Here is a 23,067-nt window from a genome sequence, read left to right as displayed (position 1 = left end):
CAATTAATGACAGAGCTTGTATGCTTCATTCATTCACTACAGCCGCCGGCCTTGCATGGGAGCTGATATCGCGGCAGATTGCAGGCGTTGCGGTACAGACTGAGGCGGGCAGTATGGCTAACAACGGCCCCAGTGGGCGCGCTGACACTGATTTCAGTCCGCCGCGCAGACTTGCCGTAAAGTGAGGAGCTGGCGAGGCGACTGAGCATCGCCGATTTGTGAATAGACGCAGTTGGAGAGGTGTAAGCACAATGTTTTATTATCGTCTGCGGCTTGCACCAACTTTAGCGAACTCTAGGCGACTCACTTCAAAACGGCGATATCTCCGAGTGCATGGCGAACTTTGCTGTTTCTTTTCAGGATCCTCCTTCAGCGCGACTTTCCAGAGTGTCGATCATTGGCTGGTGGAGGAAACTTGTCGCTCGGTAGCCGAAGGGAAAGTCTACGTGCCGGAAGTCCTCTTGCGGTAAGATGTTGTTAAATAGCAGCCTTGAGCCCAGCCTCTCTGCGAGGCTAGCTACGTCGTCTGGGTCAGCGAGTGTGTCTCCTTTGGCCGAAAACAGAGCCACTGGAACGGTGATGCGCTCCAGAGGGTAAGCAGGAGGCCTGGTCTGAAAAAATGACCACGCCCAAATTGTTAACATTAACCGCGGTCATCGCCAATGAAGAGAAAAGGGATTTCCCGAACCAACTAAATACTTAAGACATGCCACACAAGCAAAACATCACCAATCCAATACTGTCGCACTTACTGGTACATATCTAAGAAGCCTATGTCTTTCTTCGCGAAATTTCCGTCGTGTGGTGCCACTTATTTCGCCCAGACTATTCCTTGCTTCAATGAAGGATGAAGAGAGCACGCAAGCGACGTCAGAAATTACACTAGCCATGCAAGTCACAGTATTCAAATGCATTCCTCAGTGCGAACAATGAAAACTGCTTGGCACGTAAGCAAATCAACGAAATCGAAAGCGAGCGTTCCTTCGCTTCGCTTATCGTAGAAAGAGATGGGGTTCTTAGACATGGACCAGTAAATGTGACTACATCGGATTGATGCTGTCTTTGATTGTGTTGTATGCCTCTTCTATTTAGTGCGATATCGCGTGAAATACTGTCAGATGTAAGTTCCGCGCTCCGTATGTCGCTTCTTATCTTCTTGCCTTGTTTTTCACGCCGTTTCCTCCGTATCATAATTAGCCTTGCTTGCGCAATTGACGAAGCTTCAAGGTAGCTTTTTTTCTACTGGGACAGCAGGGACGTGAGAAATGGCCAGCACATTCTATCGCGGATAGATAGAATTATAGTGTATATCGTTAAGTGAGAACATACTCTTGGAAATCTCCGTGGAAATTATAACACTATTGTTCACGTTTATCGAGCTTATGTTCAGTGGAACAATCGATATTTCGAGCGGAGCGCCGGGCTCCTGCTATCGACGCTTTCCCTGACGGCGCTCATCGATAATTTTCAGCGCGTGGAGAAGGTCGGTACCTGGCCTTGGGCATCTACTGGCAGAGCTAGGGCTGTAAAATTGTGTGACGAGCTGAAGGTGGGGTGTTGATTAATAATGGCCTGCTATCTGTGCCGCTCATTTTCATGCCACGTCACTGCCATGCGGTGTAGCGGACCTACTAACTAAAGAATAGCACCCACCTTCGCCTGGTGTGCTTCACGAGCTTTCGTGCCGCAAAAGACAACTATAGTTAAATTTTAACTACATTATTCTAGTGTTATTTGTAGTAGCAGACCTTTATTTGGCGATAATTTACAGGGCAAGCATACTGATAGTGTACCGTTACGATGATTAGATATTTTACGCTAGGCAGTCGCAAGTTCTCCAAAGCACCGTCATCTGAGAGCACGTAGCTGCAAGAAACGCGTCTATGGAGTCGGTGCAAAGTATTCTAGCTTCCACGTTCCGGATAAGCCTATATGAATTTTTTTTAATGATTAAATCGTATATATATCGAAATAATTCGCGAACACATTGGATATGAATACATCGGGGTTTGGCAAGTGAATTCTGCAACCAAATTCATGAGGTCAGTGCTTGCACGACTACAGTTATGGTACAGAATGCGAGCGCATTCCAGGTAGTTGGATTCCTTAATGATATCAAGAACATATATTTTAGTACTGCCTATTCGATGAAAGGAAAAAGTACGTTTGCTTTGGCGGGACGAAGGTGTACATGGGGCATGAGAGGCGCCGTAATGAAGAGCTGCGTTGAATTTCGACCAAATAGGGTTGTTTACCGTGCAATTACATCGCAAAGCGACCGCTTGTTTCCGTAGCTTGGCCTCATCGAAATACGGCCGTCGCAGCCGAAATTCAGTATCTCCGCTTTACGCATAGCACCCCAACTCGTAGCCACACTACGCGTGGGACAGAAGTAGGGAAGAGATAAAGGGCATTACACGGGGATATAGGATTAAGAAGTAATCGAGAATCTAGAGGAACAGTGCCAGGAAACATTGCAAACGCTTCACTTATTTCTACTTCCGGAAACAAGTGTGGAAACACGTCTTGTACAGTGCCTACGAAGTTTTGTTTAAGGTGTGCACCGAAATTTATGCAGAATGTTTCAGGAATAAATTCTCTTAGACCTTCGTTTACTGAAAATTTTATAACGAACGCGAAGTGACCATACACGCAGGGGTGCAGTCTGAAGCCTCCAAGGTATGAAAATCCGCGTTACAAAGATATTGTCAAAAGAGGTTGTACGAGATCATGGGTTGCAGAAGAGCACAGAGGATTACGCCTACGGTACTGTTTGAAGTCTTAAGAAGGATCTGTCGGCATCGTTATACGGACTTGGCCATGCTCCAGCTATAAAGCTTTCAGCACTAATATACGTTTGCCCGGCCGCAATGCAGCGGCTAAAGAGAAAGTAGATTACATTTCATGATGTTCTTTAAGAAATTTCAACGGACTATAAAGGGACCAGGTACAACTACCTCTTAAAGCGCGAGATTGCTTGGTAAGCACACACGCCATACGGGTATAGATGATGGTTTCAGGCTGTTCCTTTTTCCTTTCGGTATTTGCAGGTACAGGGTACATGAGAAGCTTGATATCCCGCGGTCGTTCTTATAGTTACTACCGTGCAGGTGTGGAACTGCTTATTAGACTTTGTCCGCCATGGCAAGTGCGTTGTCATCAGAAAATTGGACGAATACAAGCACTACAAGACAGCGCTGGTGTTCGTATATTTTCTGGCTGCGCAGCCGCTGTTCCTTGTAAGCCATGAACCAAGATGACCGAATTGCCAATATGCGTTGTCATCGCGCTCTTTTTGCTTACACAAGTTATTCATATCGATAGCCTTCAACAAGAACCACTATATTAAGTATTATTCCGTTTCAGCTAAATGCGAGTACTATACCAGATACATAATTTGAAGTAATATTTCAACAATATTAGCGTACCCATTGAGATAGTGTGCGTAGCTAAGAAGAGAATACGTTTACTGATGCTTATGATGCGACCACCGCTGAAGATTTAAAGAATAATTGTTTTTAGGATTTGTGAGAGCGTAATAAATTAGGGCAAAAATATTTTTCTCACCTGACCGTAGCGCTTCTTATTTTCTATGTACCCATAGTCATACATGACGAAGTTCTTGGTTCTGTAGACCTGAAAATATTTCCTGTTAATATTCCGCAAACCATAAACGAAAACCAACACTTGAGATCCTATACATCAAGCGCCCTTTTTTAAACTGAGGCAAAGAGGTAACGAGGCAGTGGTATTATCTGCGGGTATGGCCGATCATGAATTTCTGATCATGTGTTTACAACCGGACTTTGCAAAGAAAGTGTCTTACTTGAAATGCATTGACTGGTAGCCCTCTCAGATTTATCTTAACGTGAGTAGACGCAGATAATGTTTTTGGCTGTCAGGCAAATATCACCATCACGGAGATAGGAAAAACTTGAGGGGTGTAGCCGGTCACGCAAAATGTCATTTGTTTCGTCCCTGGTGAAGCTGGAAATGGACCTTCACTTTCCAGAATCATTTTTGCCCGTGCAGTGACAGTTTACACAATCTGCGCATGATTGATTGATAGAGGTAAATGCATAAAACATGCAGTTTTGTAGTGTAATTCTGTAAACCGTTTCAAACGGCTGATTAGAGGATTACAACTTATACACAGCCTCTCAGCGAAGCCTGGCAGTCGCATTTTCACTTTAATTAATTGAAGCTTTATGGGCCCGTAGTCATTACATAAGGCGGGGGCAAGAACAGTGCGTAACATCATATTGACACCAGTTAAATAGTGAGAAAAACAAGAAGCAAAGCAACAAAACAAATCAAAAATCATGAGAAGACAAAGTAGCACAGGATCAGGTTATTTGGTAGGGCGAAGAACATCATCTGACACACAAGTGGGTCGCTAGTTTACTGCGAAAAATTGCTCGATCTGTGCACGAAGCAGTATTATCAGGCAGCGCATTCCATCGGGGCTATTGTATCCTGAAGATCCAAGCCTGATCTGACGGTTCTGGAGAAGCATATTATTTTTTTTAGCTGGAAGTTGTTTATTAACGCATATTTTTGCATAACGTAAGATTTCGTCGTAACAGCCATTATATGCGCAGGCAGGGGAGCCGCTTATAGTTTTGTGTACTTATTGCCAAAAACACACACTGTTTGTTTTCTATGAGAGCCTTAACTAATATATGCGAATGCAGGACAATTTTTTAGCATGATTTCGCTACGAATGGGAAGATATAGGCCATTCCAATCTGCGTGTTAACATAATATGAACGGGTATCTCAACAGTTGCCTCAATTATTTTGATAACGCAGCCGAACGGTCTCCAATGGCAGTCTTAACAACTCGGTGCGATTGCAAGGCAAACTTTAAAAGCCAGATTTTGCTACGCGTACGAATGTTCGATCATTTCCATGAATATGCTCAAAAGAGTACAATGTCCCGCAGTCTCCTCACTATCGCAAATGATGCACTAGGAACACTGACCCTTCAGGCCTAGTAATACCGTTTGGGGAAGATGTCAGAAAAATAGTGAATCGTGTTAACTGTTCACCGAATAACTATATTATAATAGTTACCTATTGAACTAAGGCCGTTACGTGTCTGGTTGTAATAAGAAACTAGCTCCTGACTGGTATTACCAATCACCAGTCCCATCAGTGTACAAAATTTCCAAAACAATATTCTGGTCTTCGAAGCATCACAATCGACTCGGCCGCCCAGGTGGGTAAATAGAACCTACACAAAGCTTAGTGGCTCAGCAACACTCGCAAGCCGCCATCACATCGTGGCCCACGAGTCACATCACGTTCTCTGTCCTCATAAAATAGGTCCTCACTGCTGCTCTTTGTCGCAGCCTATCCTGCACGGCCCCGGTCATGAGCGCCACGGAGTAGGGTGAGCATTTGAGCGTCACTGCGTGCGCTAGCGTGGGTGCACTTTCGATTTGGCGTACCTCGCAGATCAAAAGTCGCCGTGCTCAAAGGCGAGTGTAAAAGCGTTTTGGAAATTTTAGAGATGGCTTTCACTAACGTCGCCAGAAATGTCTGAGTACAATCTAGCGTGTGATTGCAGTAGTTTTACGTTGAACACAAGAGTTCCAGCTTGAGCGTCCCTGGTAGGTTGAGCAGGATTGGGCCCTTAAACACCCCATAAACCAAAGAAACTTGATTTTAATGTCAACCTTATAGGAGCGCTGTGCTTTTGGATCCGTTATAATATAACAAAATATCTATAAATGGGACCTACAGTTTAGTTTCGCTGAAAACTATGTTACCCTAAAGATCCTGATAACAAAAAACAAAACAAAACACAGCAAAACGCCAGGAGTCCCAGTAATATGACTCTGGTCTTTAACGAGATCAGGACTTAGTTGTTAAAATCAAATATTTTTTTATACTCCTTGAAAGCACGTACATGTCCTGCCTATGCAAGAGGCAGGCAGGCAGGCAGCTTTTAACAAGAAATTATACTCTCTATATAGCTATTTCTACTAGGCTGCCGTCCTTATGGAAAGAAAATTAGGAGCTTTGATTTTCTTTACGGAGAGATCACAAATTTAGTTTTCCTTCCTGCGCGATAGTGAGCACCATATTTTATTTTCGTAAAAATAAAACATGTAACCCTTGCTTTTTGTTCGTCTCATGTTTATGAACGCATCATTTGGTGCTTCGTGTCACATACACACCTAGTAATTTCCTGCAGCGTGGAATGACAATGAGCGCACCTCCTCTGATTATAGAACTGCTTGAATTTAGCACATGGCATTTTTATTGCAGTCCTCACCTGGACGAAGTGGCGAAGGTTCTGGTAAGAGGTTCCTATGGGATAGTGATTCAGATATACCGGCGTCCTTGTCTGAAAGAAAGAAGCTGGGCTAGAGCATGTCTAAGTGATATCGCTGGCACGATGGGTAGTGGGGCCACATTTTAGAGCGCATTAAACTGTTCGCATTCAATATTTATGGTTACATTACTACGAATACATTGCGGTAATTTCCATAAAATGACATTTTGAATTGTTCAGTTCACGTTTGTTTAATTTGGATGCTGAAGCCACTGAGCAATGTGTAGCACTTTATTTTACGCGCATTATGTATCACATTTTACCAGCTGTTTGTTGTACTGAAGAAACCACAACAGTTTGCTGTATCTTTCTTTTTTAAAAGTTCGGAAGGACTTTTCTAGCATAAGCAACTATAAAATCCTGGCTTCCTTCCCTACTGAAAAAAATTTCTATGATGCAATAACCTCATAGACGCTTCATCTTAGAATATCATACAATTTTTATGATATATCATACAATTTTTACGATATTCTATGACATCTCTATGATGAATGTATGATTTTACAGAAATGTATGACATTTGTATAATAATTTTCTGTGATTTGTTTGATAAGTCTATGAAACTTTTATGACAAACTGTAAGTCTATTGCATCATACAACTTTTTTCAGCAGGGTTCTGCTTACGTGTAACGTACTAATGAATTGAAATTATAAAATAACAGAAGAAGGCATGAAAAGAGCAAAAAATGTGAAGAGAAAGTGAAAATACCACAAAAGACGGAGAGGAGGCACCCTGCATTGCCCATTGATGAAAAGTTTAGACTGAATAAAGAATAGTGTCGCACCTCCTGCATTTTTGCCGCGATTACTGCAGCAGGAACACATGTACGATATGGCGGTGGGCACTGCTTTCTTGTTTTACCACATTTTTTTACCGGCCCATCATGGCAACACATGTCACTTCACCCGACGCTTGTACCTCAGTGTGAAAAAGTGGAAGAGGAGAGCTATGGAATGACAACTGGAGGTGTTAGCCCTGTAATGTGTCCGGCTGACTGCTACAACAGGGGACGATCAAAAACCTCAGGGGTACACTTTAGCTCCACCTTAAGGGTATGGCTCAATGTCTTTAATGGGTCCCTTGAGCGGCTTGGGGTTCTCTTTGCTTGTCACTTCGAAGAGGTTCTGCCTATATGCCCATCTATGCGGAATTAGTCATTTTCTATTCTACATTCAAAGATACCGAGGAATCATCATACCACAACTGGCGCAATGGTGAAGAGGTTAAGCGATGAGTCACTTTCCCGCAGGTGCCGGAGGCTGTTTTAAACACAGCCAGCTGTGGGTGAGACCCAGGCTGCTCTTGCCGATCAACCTCTCACGACCAATCATTAATTTACCTGTCACATGCCACGGTGGTCAGTTTCCTCACAGTACGGTGTGTGCGATGTGATGACACCCCAGGGACGGGGTACGCAGGTGGATGTTAGCCCACCGCCGTTTTTTGCTCAGAAAGGTTCCGCCACTGTTGACAACGGCGACGACGTGGGATTTTCTGTAGAATGGTAGCCTTAAAGCAATAGCGCCAAAAGGTCACATGCACATATTGCGTTCTTTATGAGGGGAATGAGATCATGTATTCCTTAGCAATCCGAGAACGGCTTTCAGCGCACACAAAACTCGAGCTACGGACGCCAGCACGAAATCACGGTACGGTCACTGTTTCATAATGCAATGTCCGTCTCATGCACTCCCGTTTGTATTCGTGTGTGATTTCGGTTGTTTTATTTAACCTGATCATGAAGTAACTACAACGCAGTTTAAGCTACATCTAATGCTTCATTCTAGTGACGCGGCCTCCTCAAGCAGAAGTTTCCGGGTTGTGTTCCAGGGTAATTATATTTATTTACAATGTCTTTGCCTGTGCCGTCTGGAAGGGAGTAGTCAACGACCACTGCCAACACGCTGGTGCGTCCTCCGAGGATATGCGATCATTCACACGGGTGCAGAACAAGATTTTTCCTTTCTTAGACGAGGATTCCCATTCTGTGAAGCTATTGGAAATATGTTTTCGTTTATTCTCTTCACGTGCTGTTGTGCGCTTTGTGTTCTCAATGACATGGTAGAGAACCTAGCTGTGAGTGTTACCTCAAACACTCATTTTGGAGACTTTTGTAAGTTACAGAACGGCATTGCCTTTGTTAGGCATCTACTCACGCGTACGTTTGCTGGCTGTCGCGAATTTGTGGAAATGGAAAGCGCCTTACCCGGTTCAGTTGCTCTGCGCTTGTCAGCAGCGTGATGGCGAGGAGCAACGAACACGGCTGTCCTTGCAAGACCCTGCAGAGAAGCTTTGTAACCTGTCTTGGGCCATTGGGTAGGTTCAGGTACCCGCTGTCTCCCAGTGGATCGAGAAGAAGCTGCGAGGGAGTAAATTCAGGTGTGGGATTAGAAACTAATGACTTAGCGGAAGCTTTATTATATAAAACAAGATTTAGAAGAGCACCACCAGTTAAGGGCAAGCAATTAATCATAACAGCGGCCGGTATCAAAAATCACGAAATCAATAGTCAAAACGACACCATCAGGAGATCGCAGAAGGGAAAACAGAATAAAAAAGAAACATTTTAGAATAGAAGAAAGCAGAGTTTTGAGAAACTATCGGAAAATAATTGGTCGGTGAAGGGTGATAGAACTGTGGCCAATGACACCTGAAGGGACTAGCGCTCAGCAGGTGAAGAAATGATTCTCTTAGCTGGCAGATGTGGACATATACACATAGACGGTTTATGGCCTGAGGACCGAGGAATTGCGAAGGATGAAAAGACCGTAGTAGCACAGTTATTCCGGGAGAAACATACGAGCATGCGTCTAAGGAAAAAATAGGAGGGTTGAGAAACACTGCATAGAAAAAAGATAAAAATTGGGAAGAGTAACAAACTAAAAAATCTCTGATGATTAGAAATTACTAGCAATTAGAGGCTGAAGGATCTGATACGCTATCGGAAACTACCAAAACCAAATGTACGAGAAGGACCCAGGAGGTTTCGCAGACGACAGTGACTTCAAGGTATGGGAAGACGTGCAATCTTGCACTGCGCACTCAAATTTGTTCTTTAAAAGACCTACTCATTTATAAATCATATCTTATGCGTTAGGCGTGAACTCGTCAGAGCGGGAGATCCGACAGCAGAGACCGGAGTAACAAAAATTAGCTTCAGTGCCACTTGTCACAGCGAGTGTAGTCAACTGTGGCACAGCTAAGTTACTTGGCCGACCCAACCAGCGATGCACTTGGTGCAGCCGCGGAGACGATTGCTCAATGAGTGAGCCTTATATCCCTCTAACTTCACAAGTGACGTTGCTGCTTTTTTGTGTAAGCATGCACACGTCCACGACCAAGTGGACGCTCTTAGCTGCGCCGTGACTGAGCACCACGTGCATACGCAGCGGCCCGAGATACCTACATGCGCACAACCATGCTATTACGCGGCGCGAGCCCGCTGCTTCTTTCAGACATCCAACTGTCCGTAGAGGCGGCACCAACGCGGTGGACCAAGCAGAAGCAAATTAGCACGAGCCGCCGATCGACGCGCCGCTCGACACTGAGATTGCAGTGACGCCATGAGAAGGCGAAGAACGAGAGGCGAGTTTTTGAGCAGCTGCAGCTGAAGGCACTGAAGCCAAGAGCAGCGACGACACCGCAGTTCCCGAATTCAATCTCGCTAAACGTAAGTATAACATCTTTTGGCTACAAAAGGAATAACCTCTATCATCGTCCCACAGCAAACGGTTGAGCCGTGCTCTTTCCGAAACACGCGGCTTCTTAACTGGTAGGGCAGCGTCGCCCGGAGTTGATAAGTTACACTTTATCAATAAGACTGAGCGCAATGCATCGGGTTATTTCTGGTGTTTTTGCTTGAAAAAATTTAAGGCACCTTAATTTTTTCGCTTGCAATCTAGTCTGAACTTCCTCCACGATTTAAACATGTTTCTAGTCAGCGAGTCTAATTTTTTCAAAAAGCAAGTTTGCCACAGTGCACTGCCATCAGAAGGGCTGCTATCGGCAAAAGTGAATGCTGATATTGCGAGAAATATCATTAGTGTTTTTGCGGTGAGAGAATTTTTAAAATAATCTTAGTGCTCTTCAGTTCGGTTTTTATAAAACATATACATCCTCTGTTAAAATCACTTTCACTGCTTCCACTGCAAGCCATCTAGGAGGCGCTGCAGTCGTCGTGCCTATAGAGTTGAATAGAGGCATTATACTAACAATATGCATGGTGTTCTCAATGTCAAGAGTTGCAGGCACTGACTACCACAAGAAAGAGAGAATACCATTTGTAGAAGTTACGTTTTCAATTCATTCGCCGTGCTTCTCAGTGCTACAGCCAGGTATTCGAATACTAGAGCACGAAACTTTGGATTCTCGCAAAAAATACATAGTCGAAAAAATACCTGCACTCACACTTTAAGCAATCCAAATAAAAAAAAATACTGAAGTGGCGAACGTTCTCTGCGGTTTATGAGACAGCAGTTCACCGCAGATGGAAGAGGGTTAACATGCAGATATATAATTAACTAATGGCGTCATATGAGGCAGAAACACCCTGTGATGTTAAAGGATTTTCATTGTTCGAGAAGTAACGATCTTGTCATACTGATTGTAAAAAATGATTTGGTAGCCAGAAAACTCCCTTCACATACTCATTAACGAGCTGCTTCAGTTGCCTAAATTCTTGCACCTAAAGATATGGAGGAAGCTAGTAATCTCGTGAAAAATATGTATATTTATTGCCTAACCCTGAAGTCGCTGCAGGTTCAAGCAGAATGTAGATGTAGCAATGTACATCAATGTACAATATACATTCTACAAGCTGATGTACCTATGTACAGAAGTACATAGAAACTTTTCGCAAAGCCAGGAAGCAGTTGGTTAGCACGTATTTTCTACATGGTTATTGCTAAGACTTAGTCGATAGGAACGGAATTGAGAAGGAAAGTGGGAACTCAAAGAAAAACTTCTGGCTTAAGCTGGATTGTTGCTCATTACAACCGGATCAACAATGGGCGTGTTCACACACTTCCAGTCCAGTGTTTATGTGCGTGGTGCTTATGACAGTGAAATAATATTTCAGTTACATGTAAACTTTATGATGCCTTTAGGAAGCGTTAAAAAAGCCACGTAAAGCAAACAACGTTTGGACAACAACACTAGAAGGTAGGCAAAGTTCACCATGTGATTAACAGAGAGTTCCATGCCGGTTCGACGCCTCTGTGGTTGTTTACTTTTCTAATATGGACAGTATATTTTGGGTGTAATGGGATTTCGTTGAAGTGAGATTCAGAATTCCGGCGTATCATAGGAGCTTTCCAAAAGTTGTGCAGTCTAATCATCATGGTTATCATCAGCCTGACTATGCCCACTGCAAGGCAAAGGCCTCAGTCCTGTCTTTCCAATTAACCCTGCCCTTTGCCAGTTGCGGTCACCGTATCCAAGGAAAATTGTTAATCACATTGGTCTACCCAACATTCTGCCCCCCCCCCCCCCCCCCAACCCCGCCCCCTAATGCGCTAGACCAGCGGATATTTTGCCTTCGCATGACCCCAAACTCATTTCTTCCGCTTCATTTCGACTAGGATGTAATTAACCCGCGTTTGTTCCCTCGTCCACTCTACCCATTTTTGATCTGTTAACGTTACACCGATCATTTCTCTTTCCATAGCTCGCTGCGTCGTCCTTAACTTAGCCTGAACCCTCTTTGTTAGCCCCGTTTCGGCCCCAAAGAGTGAGCTGATTGAAATAGTGATTTTCTCACCCTCTAAGCGTTCACAAACATTTCACAGAGGCAACAAATATTTGCTTCGTCGAGGTGCCTTCTACGACACCTAAGAACACTGCATCTTTTTAAAAGTGAAGTAACGCCCAATTGTCTGTGGAACACAGAAAGAGAGCAGTTAACCAATGACACAAAAATGCCTGTTTTCTGAAGCTATGTCTTCACGGGAAATGTCTTCGTGCGCAGCTCGTACATGAATGCGGTATTTTTCGCACCCGTGCAACTGCACTATGTCGCGGCATCCCAAACAACTGCATTGAACAGTAAACTGAATTTGCCTCCAAGCCAAACTACCGAACAGAACACCTTGAGCACTTGATCTGAACGCCATATACTAAGCCATGCTGCTGAGTCAAACGAACAACCTCATCCCAACTGGGCGTGTCTGCGCAGAAAAACATTTTAATAGCTGCTTAAATATCTGCTTAATATCTGCTTTCAGCTCGGTACACGGAATACAAAATAAACAAAAATCTTGGAAGGCACTCCTCTTCAGTATAACTATACGTAGCGGCTCTAAGGAAAGGATGAACAAAAGGGGCGACAACGGAGCCGCTCTTTTTAACTCAACAAAAGTTAGTCACCTATTGTGAAAGACAGCCATTAACAATCAAGGTGGTAGAACAGTATTCGATAACGAACTAGCTACTCATTAGCATCCACGCAGGCGCAGCCATACAGCTACAAAAGAAACCCATACAACTTGCGCATAAACTTCGCAAGTTAAGAAAAAATCGTCCTGGTCCGGGAAGCACAGTCCCGCCCCAATTTCGTCACTTCTCGTTTGTGACGTAATTTCATGCCATCGCGACAACGAAGCTCTGGCATTCGCCTTGCAATCGCAAGGAAGCACTCTGGTGATTGCCTGCCGAGTAGTTTCAGATTTTACCTTAGAGCAGCACAAAAGAAGGGGACAAAGACACTTAGGATACACACAGAGTGCGAGACCCAATGCGGGCAGATCTCAAGCGTTCCGCGCCAAACTGTTGAAGACGGCACTGTCCAGCGGAGACACCCTTTAGGTGCAAGCCAAGAACCTCACATTCAAGCTCATGTAGGTTATAGTGGCTCTTCTTCAATTGCTTCTCTTCCGCTTTTTTAAGGAAGGCATTATCTAACCTGTTAGAATGGCTATGCCTCGGGCTTTCTGCTTTCTGCAGTTGCCACATTGTCAGGTCAGCGAGTGTAGTTGAATAATATTATGTCCAGTAAAGGAATAAGCTGTCTCAATTGCTGCCAGTGGCGCGATAGTTCCTGCAAAAAATTGCAAGACGTGAGCTGTACCGGTAGCTTCGAGTTTTGCTAAACACCAGGAGTTCAGCTGGCATGCCACGCTCGCCCATCCGATGTTAAAACATAGCCGACTGCAGAGGGGCAATGGGGGCAAATTGACGTGGTCTTTATCGATACATTCGAAGGTGTCACGCCAAAGATGTTAATTTCTGTGAAAACTGAACTGTCATAAGCTAGCAACAAGCGAAATACGAAATATTAGTGCAGCCATTGCCGCCATATTTCGCAAGTAAGCAGCGTTGTGCCTACACCGAAATTTTAGCGCATATCCCGGAGCCTATAGGCTACACCACCATTAAATTGCAAGCGGCGATCGGCGAGCCCTCTTTGGTGCAGGCATCACGACTTCAAATATAATGGCAAGATAACTTTTAAAATTAATTTTCGCAGCAACAAAATTGCTTCTTTTCTGCTCCCGAAAAAAACATCAAACTAGACAGAAATACCCTTGGTATAGAGTTTTACTGAGAACAAGTACTGCACGCAGTTGTCAATACCGTTGCATTAATGAAATACAGTAAGCGAACTCGCAAATACAGCCCGCTTCGGAAGCCTGTTGGAAAATAAACAAGATGATAAGGGTCGCCCGCGATATAAGCTTTAGTTGAATTGTACGCGTATTAACAGAGTTGCACTAAGCAACTCACACCAGAGCAAATTCAGCTGTCCCGCACAGCAAGCTTCGCATTGCTCTCAAAGCTAATCGCACTGGCAAATCTTGAACGCCTCTCATAAATGAGTTTTAGTTCTTTAATAAAGAGACTTTCACATACACCATTTCCGACAGGGAAACGCATCCACAAAACATTTCGAATGTGTCACCGTGGACGTGACCTGGACTGTGTTTGAGCCATGCTCTTGTCGTCGTCGCTGAGGAGTCCGGCTGTCGAATCAAAGGTCGACGTGCCGAAAGAACGAAACCTTTGCTTTTCGACATCCTCGATACTGTTGTGACAAACGTGGCGAGTAGTCATCGGGACTCGTGATGAGTCCCACTGAAGGCGCCATTTGCATTCGATGTTACGAGAGTTCATTGTGCTTTGTGTCGGCAGCTTATCCGGCCCGGCGTGGAAGACATCACAGCATGCAGCGGCGCATGCCGTCAAAAGAAACGTTTTAAATCGGTGGCCGCTTTCGGTGGGTCGGGTGATATCACTGTCTACATTCAGGCATCGGAATGAAAAAGGTGTCTGGGGAACTCAAACTTAGAAACAAAAGTAATAATCTCCAGCATTATTTACTGGAACACAGAACTGCAATAAGTTGGTCGATCATATCATAGCATCTTTCAAGTGCACGTCCAGAGCTTTCCTGCTGCATTCTCAGAATATTATTGATGCCGGCGTATGCCATAGCTACAGTCACGGCAGCGGAGGCGTTCAGTAAACGCTACTCACAAATAATGGATCGGAGATACCGATCAGTTGTGGAAAAGGAAACTTCGCATGGGTGAGGTTCGCTACTGGACCGTAGCCGAGCAAGATATCGACCTGCAAAAGAAAGAGCATTCCGCTTAATTTTACTTCAGAGAAAAGGCTTCTATGCCCTTCATTCTGCCGACGTCCCTTTACATTAGGTGTATAAGAGAGATAAGAAACAATGTAAAGTAAGAATTTTTTTCGTTCTTAAGTAGAGCCCAGATAGAAAATGATGGTTTTAATGAGTACAGGTATAATAAATAATACGGGCCTAGAAGTGAACTTAACAAAATTCTTAACAAAATTACCAAGAAATTACAGCCGTATGAAAGAGTGGATCACAGAAGAGATTCGTTGTTTCATATTTGCTTTGACTCCATAATGTAGTCAAAGTGCTTTTAGAAGCACTCACGTCAGGTCAGAATTTTTAGTACACAAAGTACTTTTAGAAGCTACCAATCATGTCACAATTTTTAACTCCGAAAAGATGACTCATTACACATGCCACAACATTCCTCACGAAGAAGCGACCACTTTATTTGTTCTAGTTAGATGTACCACTCAAATGTGATATGAAGATAGACTGGAAGAACAGTTTGCCATTAGTGTTTTCCACGAAAGGTTTTTTATGGCACCTAATTTGAGGATTGCGGCTATAATTTTCCCATCAGTACACAGCGGTCAGTTTTGAAGCCTTCTGGGAGGAAAGAAATATATACAATTCACCTTTGAAAGAATTTTTTTCGTTCTTAAGTAGAGCCCAGATAGAAAATGATGGTTTTAATGAGTACAGGTATAATTAAATAACACGGGCCTAGAAGTGAACTTAACAAAATTAGCATCTCTGAACTAAATAAAAAATGAAAACGAAGACATGCAGCTAAAAATGAAACTTCTTCTCAACACTATGCTTCCTACGTTTCCGGAAAGCTTCATTGTAATAGTAATTCTACCCATGCTAAATTTGCAGTCATGTTCTTAATAAGCAACAGATCTCGCGTATGGAGCTACTAGTCACGACCATTGTAGATATTTCTCTAAAGACACTAAATTCATCCGTGGTGGGTAAAACCCTGTGGCACTTTGGCGCTGAGTGGGAGGTTGTCAATAGCGTCCCGACCACTCGAAGAGCATTCTGTGCCGGGGAAATGCAAAAGGGGTCCTATGCTTAGGTTACGACAGCCGCTAAAAGGCAACTGCGGAGGATATGTCCTTCTTCCGTCAAACTAAGTTGTGCTAAATGTGCTTCAAAAGTACTAACCAAAAATATCATAGCTGCAGAAACTGAAAGTGGTTGCGAACAAAATGTGGAGTCACGAGCAGCCACTTGTTCCGTCACTGTTACCAAGGGTATTGCCGCGAATCTTTGTAGCGTTCGTTTGTAGTGTTTGTTTGTTCATGCTTCAAGGCTACCGACGCGCTACTTTATCGCTTCGTTTGGGACGCAAGACGCGCCTAGATTTATTTCGATTGAACGCATCCAGACGGAGCCGATTCTACTTTGTGCCAGAATGTTCTAGTAACTTCTCAAGCTTTATCTCGAAGGTTCGCTATCAGCTTTAAAAAGAGCTCGGCCGACAGCGGCGGGCATTCTGTTCGACGACCGCCGAGCACGCTTGTTGCTACGCCGCCGCCGAGTGATTCAGTTTTTTGCGGGCGCAAGTCAGCCCGAATAAAGAGTTTCGTTTCGAAGACATTCTCGCTGTGTTTCTGTTCGCCGGACTTTAGTCACCACTACGTGACATCTGGTAGAGGTGCTCACCTGCTATCCAGCTATGCCCCTCACAATGAAATCTGGTGCACAGCCAACGCCCGTGGTGCTTCGCCAGCCCCATGAGCCTCCGTCTTTCCGTGGAGAACCACAAGAGGATGTAGAAGACTGGCTGCACACGTATGACTGTGTGGCAGCGCTGAACGCCTGGGACTACAGCGGCAAGCTACGAAACGTTTATTTTGCATTTGATGGCACTGCGAGAACGTGGTTTGGAAACCATGAATCTTCCCTCACGACCTGGGCGACCTTCAAGAAGCAGTTAGTGGGTACGTTCACTAGCGTCGTACGGAAGGAAAGAGCAGAGCTCCTGCTGCAGTCACGAACTCAGCTCCCAAACGAGACCGTGACTGTGTATGTAGAAGAAATGAAACGCCTTTTCACGCGCTCCAACCCTGACATGACTGAGGAAAAGAAGCTCAACTTTCTGATGCGTGGCATAAAGGAGGAACTGTTCACAGGTTTGATTCGAGATCCTCCAAAAACTGTCGCTGAGTTTTTAGTTGAAGCTTCCACCATTGAAAAGACCCTTGACACCAGGACTCGTCACTACAATCGACCACTTGAAATGCTGCCCACAAGCCCCCCAAGAGATACCCTTGCAAGCGGGGATAATCTGCGAGATTTGATACGCGAAGTTGCTCGCGAAGAACTTCGTCGGTTGCTGTCATCCCCAACGCAGCAGACACAGCAGCCTCAGGTGGCGTCGCTCACGGACATTATCCGTGAAAAACTGCATCATGCACTTGGCTCCCCGTCACAAACGACACCAACGGAAGCTACAGCTATGACCTACGCCGCAGCACTACGCAGTACTCCGCCTCGGCGAGAACCCCCGAGCCCACTTCGACGGGCACCAGCTCTACAAGAACGATGTCCCCTAACTTCCACCCGCCCAACTTATGAGCGAAGCAACGGAGCCAGGAAATGCGACCAGTGGAGAACTCCCGACAACCGCCCATTATGCTTCCATTGTGGCCACGCCTGGCACATACTTCGCCACTGCCCGTACAGACGCATCGGGCTGCGAGGTTTCGCCATCGACGCCCCTCGACCGCTCCCTGGCCAGCGACCAGGGGAAATTGAGGACTACCTGCGTAGAGGCGAGTACGTGTCTTCAAGCCGTTTTTCCCGCTCCCCGTCGCCGTCCACCGCACGATTTGCATCACCGGGCCTAAGCTACGCCGCGGCTGTCCGAGCAAGGTCCCCTAGCCCTCGTAGGGGAAACGAAATAAAGCAACCTGTGGAGGTCAGGTTGCTTGCCGAGGAAACGACGAAGATCCTCCAGCGACCACGCCGTATGAAGACGCCGCACCCACTACGCCGACACCGCATACAACGACAACCTCGACCACGACGCGAACCGCTTTCAAAACGACGCCGCCATCAAAAAAAGCTTCGACCAAACGCCCCATCCCCGATTAACATACCCGACGAAGCCGTAACGCGACACCGAGGACGACGTGCAACTCCAGAGCCAGGACATCTGACTTAGAAGTGGTTATCGACGGGCGGAAAGTCACCGCTCTAGTCGACACAGGAGCTGATTATTTGGTGATGAGCGGACCATTCGCCACGCAGCTGAGGAAAGTAACGACCGCTTGGGACGGCCCACAAATTCGCACCGCAGGGGGCCACCTCATTACGCCACCAGGACGATGCACAGCACGAGTGACTCTCAAGGGACATACCTATCCCGCGACCTTCGTAGTGCTACGCCGATGCTCCCGCGAAGTGATCTTGGGCATTGATTTCCTTAATGAGCATCAAGCGATCATTGACCTGCGATCCAAGATGATCACACTTTCCACGGACGAGGCCATCTCGTCGATGAGAACTGCGGAACATCACGTTGCGCTTAGTGTCCTGGAGGAATAAGTGAGTGTCCCACCCCGCTCAAGCGTCATCACCACCGTAGGCGCTACGGAAGCGAATAACACTGAAGCCATTATCGAGGGGAACATGCAGTTGCTTCTCGACCGAGGAATCGGCATCGCAAGAGGCATCGCACATTCCCGCAAAAGACAAGTCGAAGTACTGCTGACTAACTTTAGCCAAGAATACCGGCACGTTAACAAAGGAACGACTATTGCATTCCTCGACGAAATATCCGAAGTACGAGACTTCTTCGCGCTGTTCGCCCCATCCGTAGAACATTCGCATGACCAAGAGAACTCGCCCACTTTCGACATAAACCCAGCCCCGCCCCGGAACAGACAAGACCAGGTAAGCAATCTCCTTCGAAGCTACAGCGATTGCTTCTCGTCATCTCCGAAGGTCCGACAAACGCCGATTGCAAAGCATCGCATTATAACCGACCAGCACGCCCGACCTCTCCGCCGGAGCCCCTACCGAGTGTCGCCACGAGAACGACAAGCCATCTGGGACCAAGTGGAAGACATGCTGCGCGACGACGTTATTCAGCCTTCAAAAAGCCCCTGGGCGGCACCTGTTGTTCTAGTGGGAAAGAAAGACGGTGCACTTCGATTCTGCGTTGATTAGCGGCGCTTGAACAACATCACAAAGAAGGACGTCTACCCCTTCCTTCGCATCGACGACACACTGGGCCGGCTCTGCAGCGCCAGGTATTTCTCATCGATGGACCTCAAGAGCGGCTACTGGCAAATTGAGGTCGATGAAAGAGATCGCGAGAAGACCGCATTCATCACTCCAGATGGCCTCTTCGAGTTCAAGGTGATGCCTTTTGTCTCTGTTCCGCACCAGCCACATTTCAGCGAGTAATGGATACAGTGCTGGCAGGCCTGAAGTGGCAGATTTGTCTGGTATATTTAGATGACGTCGTTGTCTTCGCCTCGAACTTTGAGGAACACCTAAAAAGGCTTCGAACAGTACTAAACGCAATAAAATTGTGTGGCCTATCTATGAAAGCAGAGAAGTGCCACTTTGCCTATGAAGAGCTGCTGTTTCTAGGCCACATCGTTAGCAAGGAGGGAGTACGGCCAGACCCGCAGAAAACCGCTGCTATCGCATTGTTTCCACCACCGGCCGATAAGAAAGCTGTGCGCAGATTCCTCGTACTGTGCACGTACTACAGACGATTTGTGAAGAACTTTTCGCGCATCGCCGAGCCATTGACACACTTGAGAAAGGCAGACGTGTCATTTAAATGGGAAGCGCCGCAAGTGGAAACCTTCAAGGAACTTGAGCGTCGTTTACAGTCCCCACCGATCCTCGCGCACTTCGATGAAAACGCCGAGACTGAAATTCACACCGACGCAAGTAGTGTGGGCCTAGGCGCTGTCCTCGTTCTGAAAATTGACGGAGTGGAGAAATTCATCGCGTACGCTAGCCGTTCCCTGTTCAAAGCCGAAGCTAATTATTCGACAACTGAGAAGGAGTGCCTTGCCATCATCTGGGCTACGTCGAAATTCCGCCCCTACCTGTACAGACAACCGTTCAAGGTGGTCAGCGATCACCACGCACTATGCTGGCTCGCCAGTTTGAAGGAACCCTCCAGCCGGCTCGCTCGATGGAGCCTGCGGCTCCAGGAGTTTGATGTAACCGTCGTTTACAAATCCGGACCCAAGCACTCTGACGCCGACTGCCTGTCACGAGCCCCTGTAGATGCACCGCCGCCGGACGACGGTGAGGACGCCTTCCTCGGACCCATCAGCTCCAGCTCTTTTGCACAACAGCAACGCTCGGACCGCGACATAAAATGCCTCATCGAATACATGGATGACAAGGTTTCTTCACCCCCCCCCCTCTTTCAAGCGAGAATTGTCTTCGTTCTGTTTACAGAACGATGTCCTCGTGAAGGAAAACTTTGCAGCGAACAAGACAGCCTACCTCCTTGTTGTACCTGTAAGTCTGCGCGGAGAAGTTCTTCAGGCCTCACACGACCAGCCGACAGCTGGACATGTCGGGTTTTCTCGCACCCTCCGCCGCATTCAAGACAAGTATTACTGGCCCCGACTGTCTGCCGATGTCGCACATTATGTGAAAACCTGCCGAGATTGTCAGCGACGAAAGACCCCTCCAACCTGACCAGCAGGATTTCTGAACCCCATTGAACCCCCTTCAAGGCCTTTTCAGCAGATCGGCATGGACTTGCTTGGCCCTTTTCCGAAATCAACATCTGGAATTAAGTGGATCATTGTGGCGACCGACTACCTGCTCCGCTACGCCGAGGCAAAAGCCCTACCGAACGGAACAGCAGCAGAACCCGTCAAATTTTTCGTGGAGAACATTCTTCTGCGACACTGCGCCCCTGATGTGCTCATCACCGACAGAGGAACAGCATTCAGGGCGGAACTGACGCAAGCCATCCTCCATTACAGCTAAACCAGCCACCGGAGAACAAATGCATACCACCCGCAGACCAATGGACTGACCGAGCGCCTAAACAAAACTATCGCCGATATGCTTGCCATGTATGTCGATGCCGAACACAAAACCTGGGACGTCATCTTGCCGTACGTTGTCTTTGCCTACAACACCGCAGTGCAGGAGACCACCCAGATGATGCCTTTTAGGCACGTCCATGGCAGAGAGGCCACGACCACGCTGGACGCCATGCTGCCGAACGTTACCAAGGAAGATAACGTCGACGTCGCCGCCTACCTTCAATGCGCAGAAGAAGCCCGAAGACTTGCCCGATTAAGGATCAAAGACCAGCAGCGGACCGACACCAGACGCTACAACCTACGAAGACGCAACGCGGAATACAAGCCAGGAGACCCGAGTTTGGGTTTGGACGCCCATTCGCCGCCGAGGATTGAGTGAAAAGCTTTTGTGCCGCTATTTCGGCCCGTACAAGGTTCTTCGTCGGCTAGGTGAATTAGACTATGAAGTCGTTCCTGACCAAATGACTGCATCCCAGCAACGCCGCGTACGACCAGAAGTAGTCCATGTCGTACGCCTAAAGGCCCATCTCCATGGACACATCGGAGGCGCACCAGCGCAGCGCTTACGCGCCCAGCGCCGCACCGCGACAAGCGTCGAAAAACACATGCAACTCGATGGCCTGTCGCGGCTACCGCGTTCAGCTCGGCTCGGCGAAGCAAACGGCGCGAAGGGCCGTACTGGATGCCGAGAGAACTACGTTCTCTGATTGGTTACACCGACCGCAAACCAGCGAGTCACTTCCGGCGCCGGCGCGAGCGAGGCGCGAATATCTGACATGGACAGATATTTGCCAAGCGCCAGCGCCGGCTCGCATCGGCGAGTCGCGCATGCGCAGTCCGGCTCAGGCGTACGCTGGTACGCGTAGGCGCTGCGCTGGTGCGCCTCGGATGTGTCCATGGAGATGGGCCTTAAAGCCCTATCATGCACGGTAAAGAACGCCGTATTTCCACATTTGGTGCTTATTTTTGCACAATCCGTTTTTCATTGTTTATAGCCGCATTGTGTTCTAAAGCATCGAGTGGATGCTTCTTTGAGAGGGGAGTAATGCCACGAATCTTTGTAGCGTTCATTTGTAGTGTTTGTTTGTTCATGCTTCAAGGCTACCGACGCGCCACTTTATCGCTTCGTTTGTGACGCAAGACGCGCCTAGATTTATCTCCATTGATCACATCCAGACGGAGCCGATTCTACTTTGTTCCAGAATGTTCTAATAACTTCCCAAGCTTTATCTCGAAGGTTCGCTATCAGCTTTAAAAAGAGCACGGCCGACAGCGGCGGGCATTCCGTTCGACGACCACCGAGCACGCCTGTTGCAACGCCGCCGCCGAGTGATTCAGTTCTTTGCGGGCGCAAGTCAGCCCGAATAAAAAGTTTCGTTTCTAAGACATTCTCGCTGTGTTTCTGTTCGCCGGACTGCAGTCACCACTACGTGACAATATCAACAAAGCTCCAGTGAGCGTGCTATACGGCTAAAATAGCAATAGTAAAACATAGCTTGTCTGGATATTCAATACTATACATTGATATATATACATTGATACATTGATACATTGTTTGAACCAATCAGGGAATCGAAGTTTTCTCATTCAGGAAAAACAGACGGACTAACATCGCACTGTTTATTGGTGACGTCAAAATCATAAGGCTGCCGAAGAACTCGTGGTGTTGTGGCAATGAAATAGAAAACTTAGAAATTCATTTACGTGGAGTTAAATCGGCAACCGGTTCTGAAATTTTTCACCAAACATTTTTGGTATCGAGGAGCCCCTGCGATGAACGTTAAAAAGAAAAACAGATATTTTCACCTTGCAACGAACCTTGATTAGCTGAAAAAGAAATCCGCGGCCATGCTCTACGACGTGGATTATCGTTCAGCTGTGGATAATCCAGCTGTGTGTGGATTATCGCCTATCGTCCAGCTGTGGCACGCCAGACGCTAGATGCTAGATGTCATTGGGGTAAAAGAAAGGCTATGTAGCATGGTATTGAGGTTTAACGTCCCAAAGCAACTGAGGCTATGAGAGACGCCATATGGAAGGGCTCCGAAAATTTCGACCACCTGGGGTTCTTTAACGTGCACTGACATCGCACAGC

At 46.5% G+C, this 23,067-nt stretch overlaps 1 protein-coding gene across 1 annotated transcript in view; it reads right to left on the bottom strand.

Annotated features, from left to right (window-relative positions):
- Positions 1 to 356: 356 nt before the first annotated feature.
- LOC149328422 (lipase lipl-1-like) overlaps positions 357 to 23,067 on the bottom strand; it is a 56,444-nt gene continuing 33,733 nt past the window's right edge. The window contains exons 5-9 of the mRNA XM_089560256.1: positions 14,814 to 14,906; positions 8,551 to 8,703; positions 6,283 to 6,354; positions 3,568 to 3,636; positions 357 to 611 (exon numbers count right to left, since the gene is read on the bottom strand). Of these exons, the coding sequence (XP_089416382.1) occupies positions 357 to 611; positions 3,568 to 3,636; positions 6,283 to 6,354; positions 8,551 to 8,703; positions 14,814 to 14,906 (642 nt within the window). The remainder of the gene's footprint in view (positions 612 to 3,567; positions 3,637 to 6,282; positions 6,355 to 8,550; positions 8,704 to 14,813; positions 14,907 to 23,067) is intronic.

This window comes from Amblyomma mixtum, chromosome 9 (genome assembly GCF_055824585.1).
Source record: "Amblyomma mixtum isolate Tamu chromosome 9, ASM5582458v1, whole genome shotgun sequence".
NCBI lineage: Eukaryota > Metazoa > Arthropoda > Arachnida > Ixodida > Ixodidae > Amblyomma > Amblyomma mixtum.
This window is presented reverse-complemented; position numbering and strand designations above follow the sequence as displayed.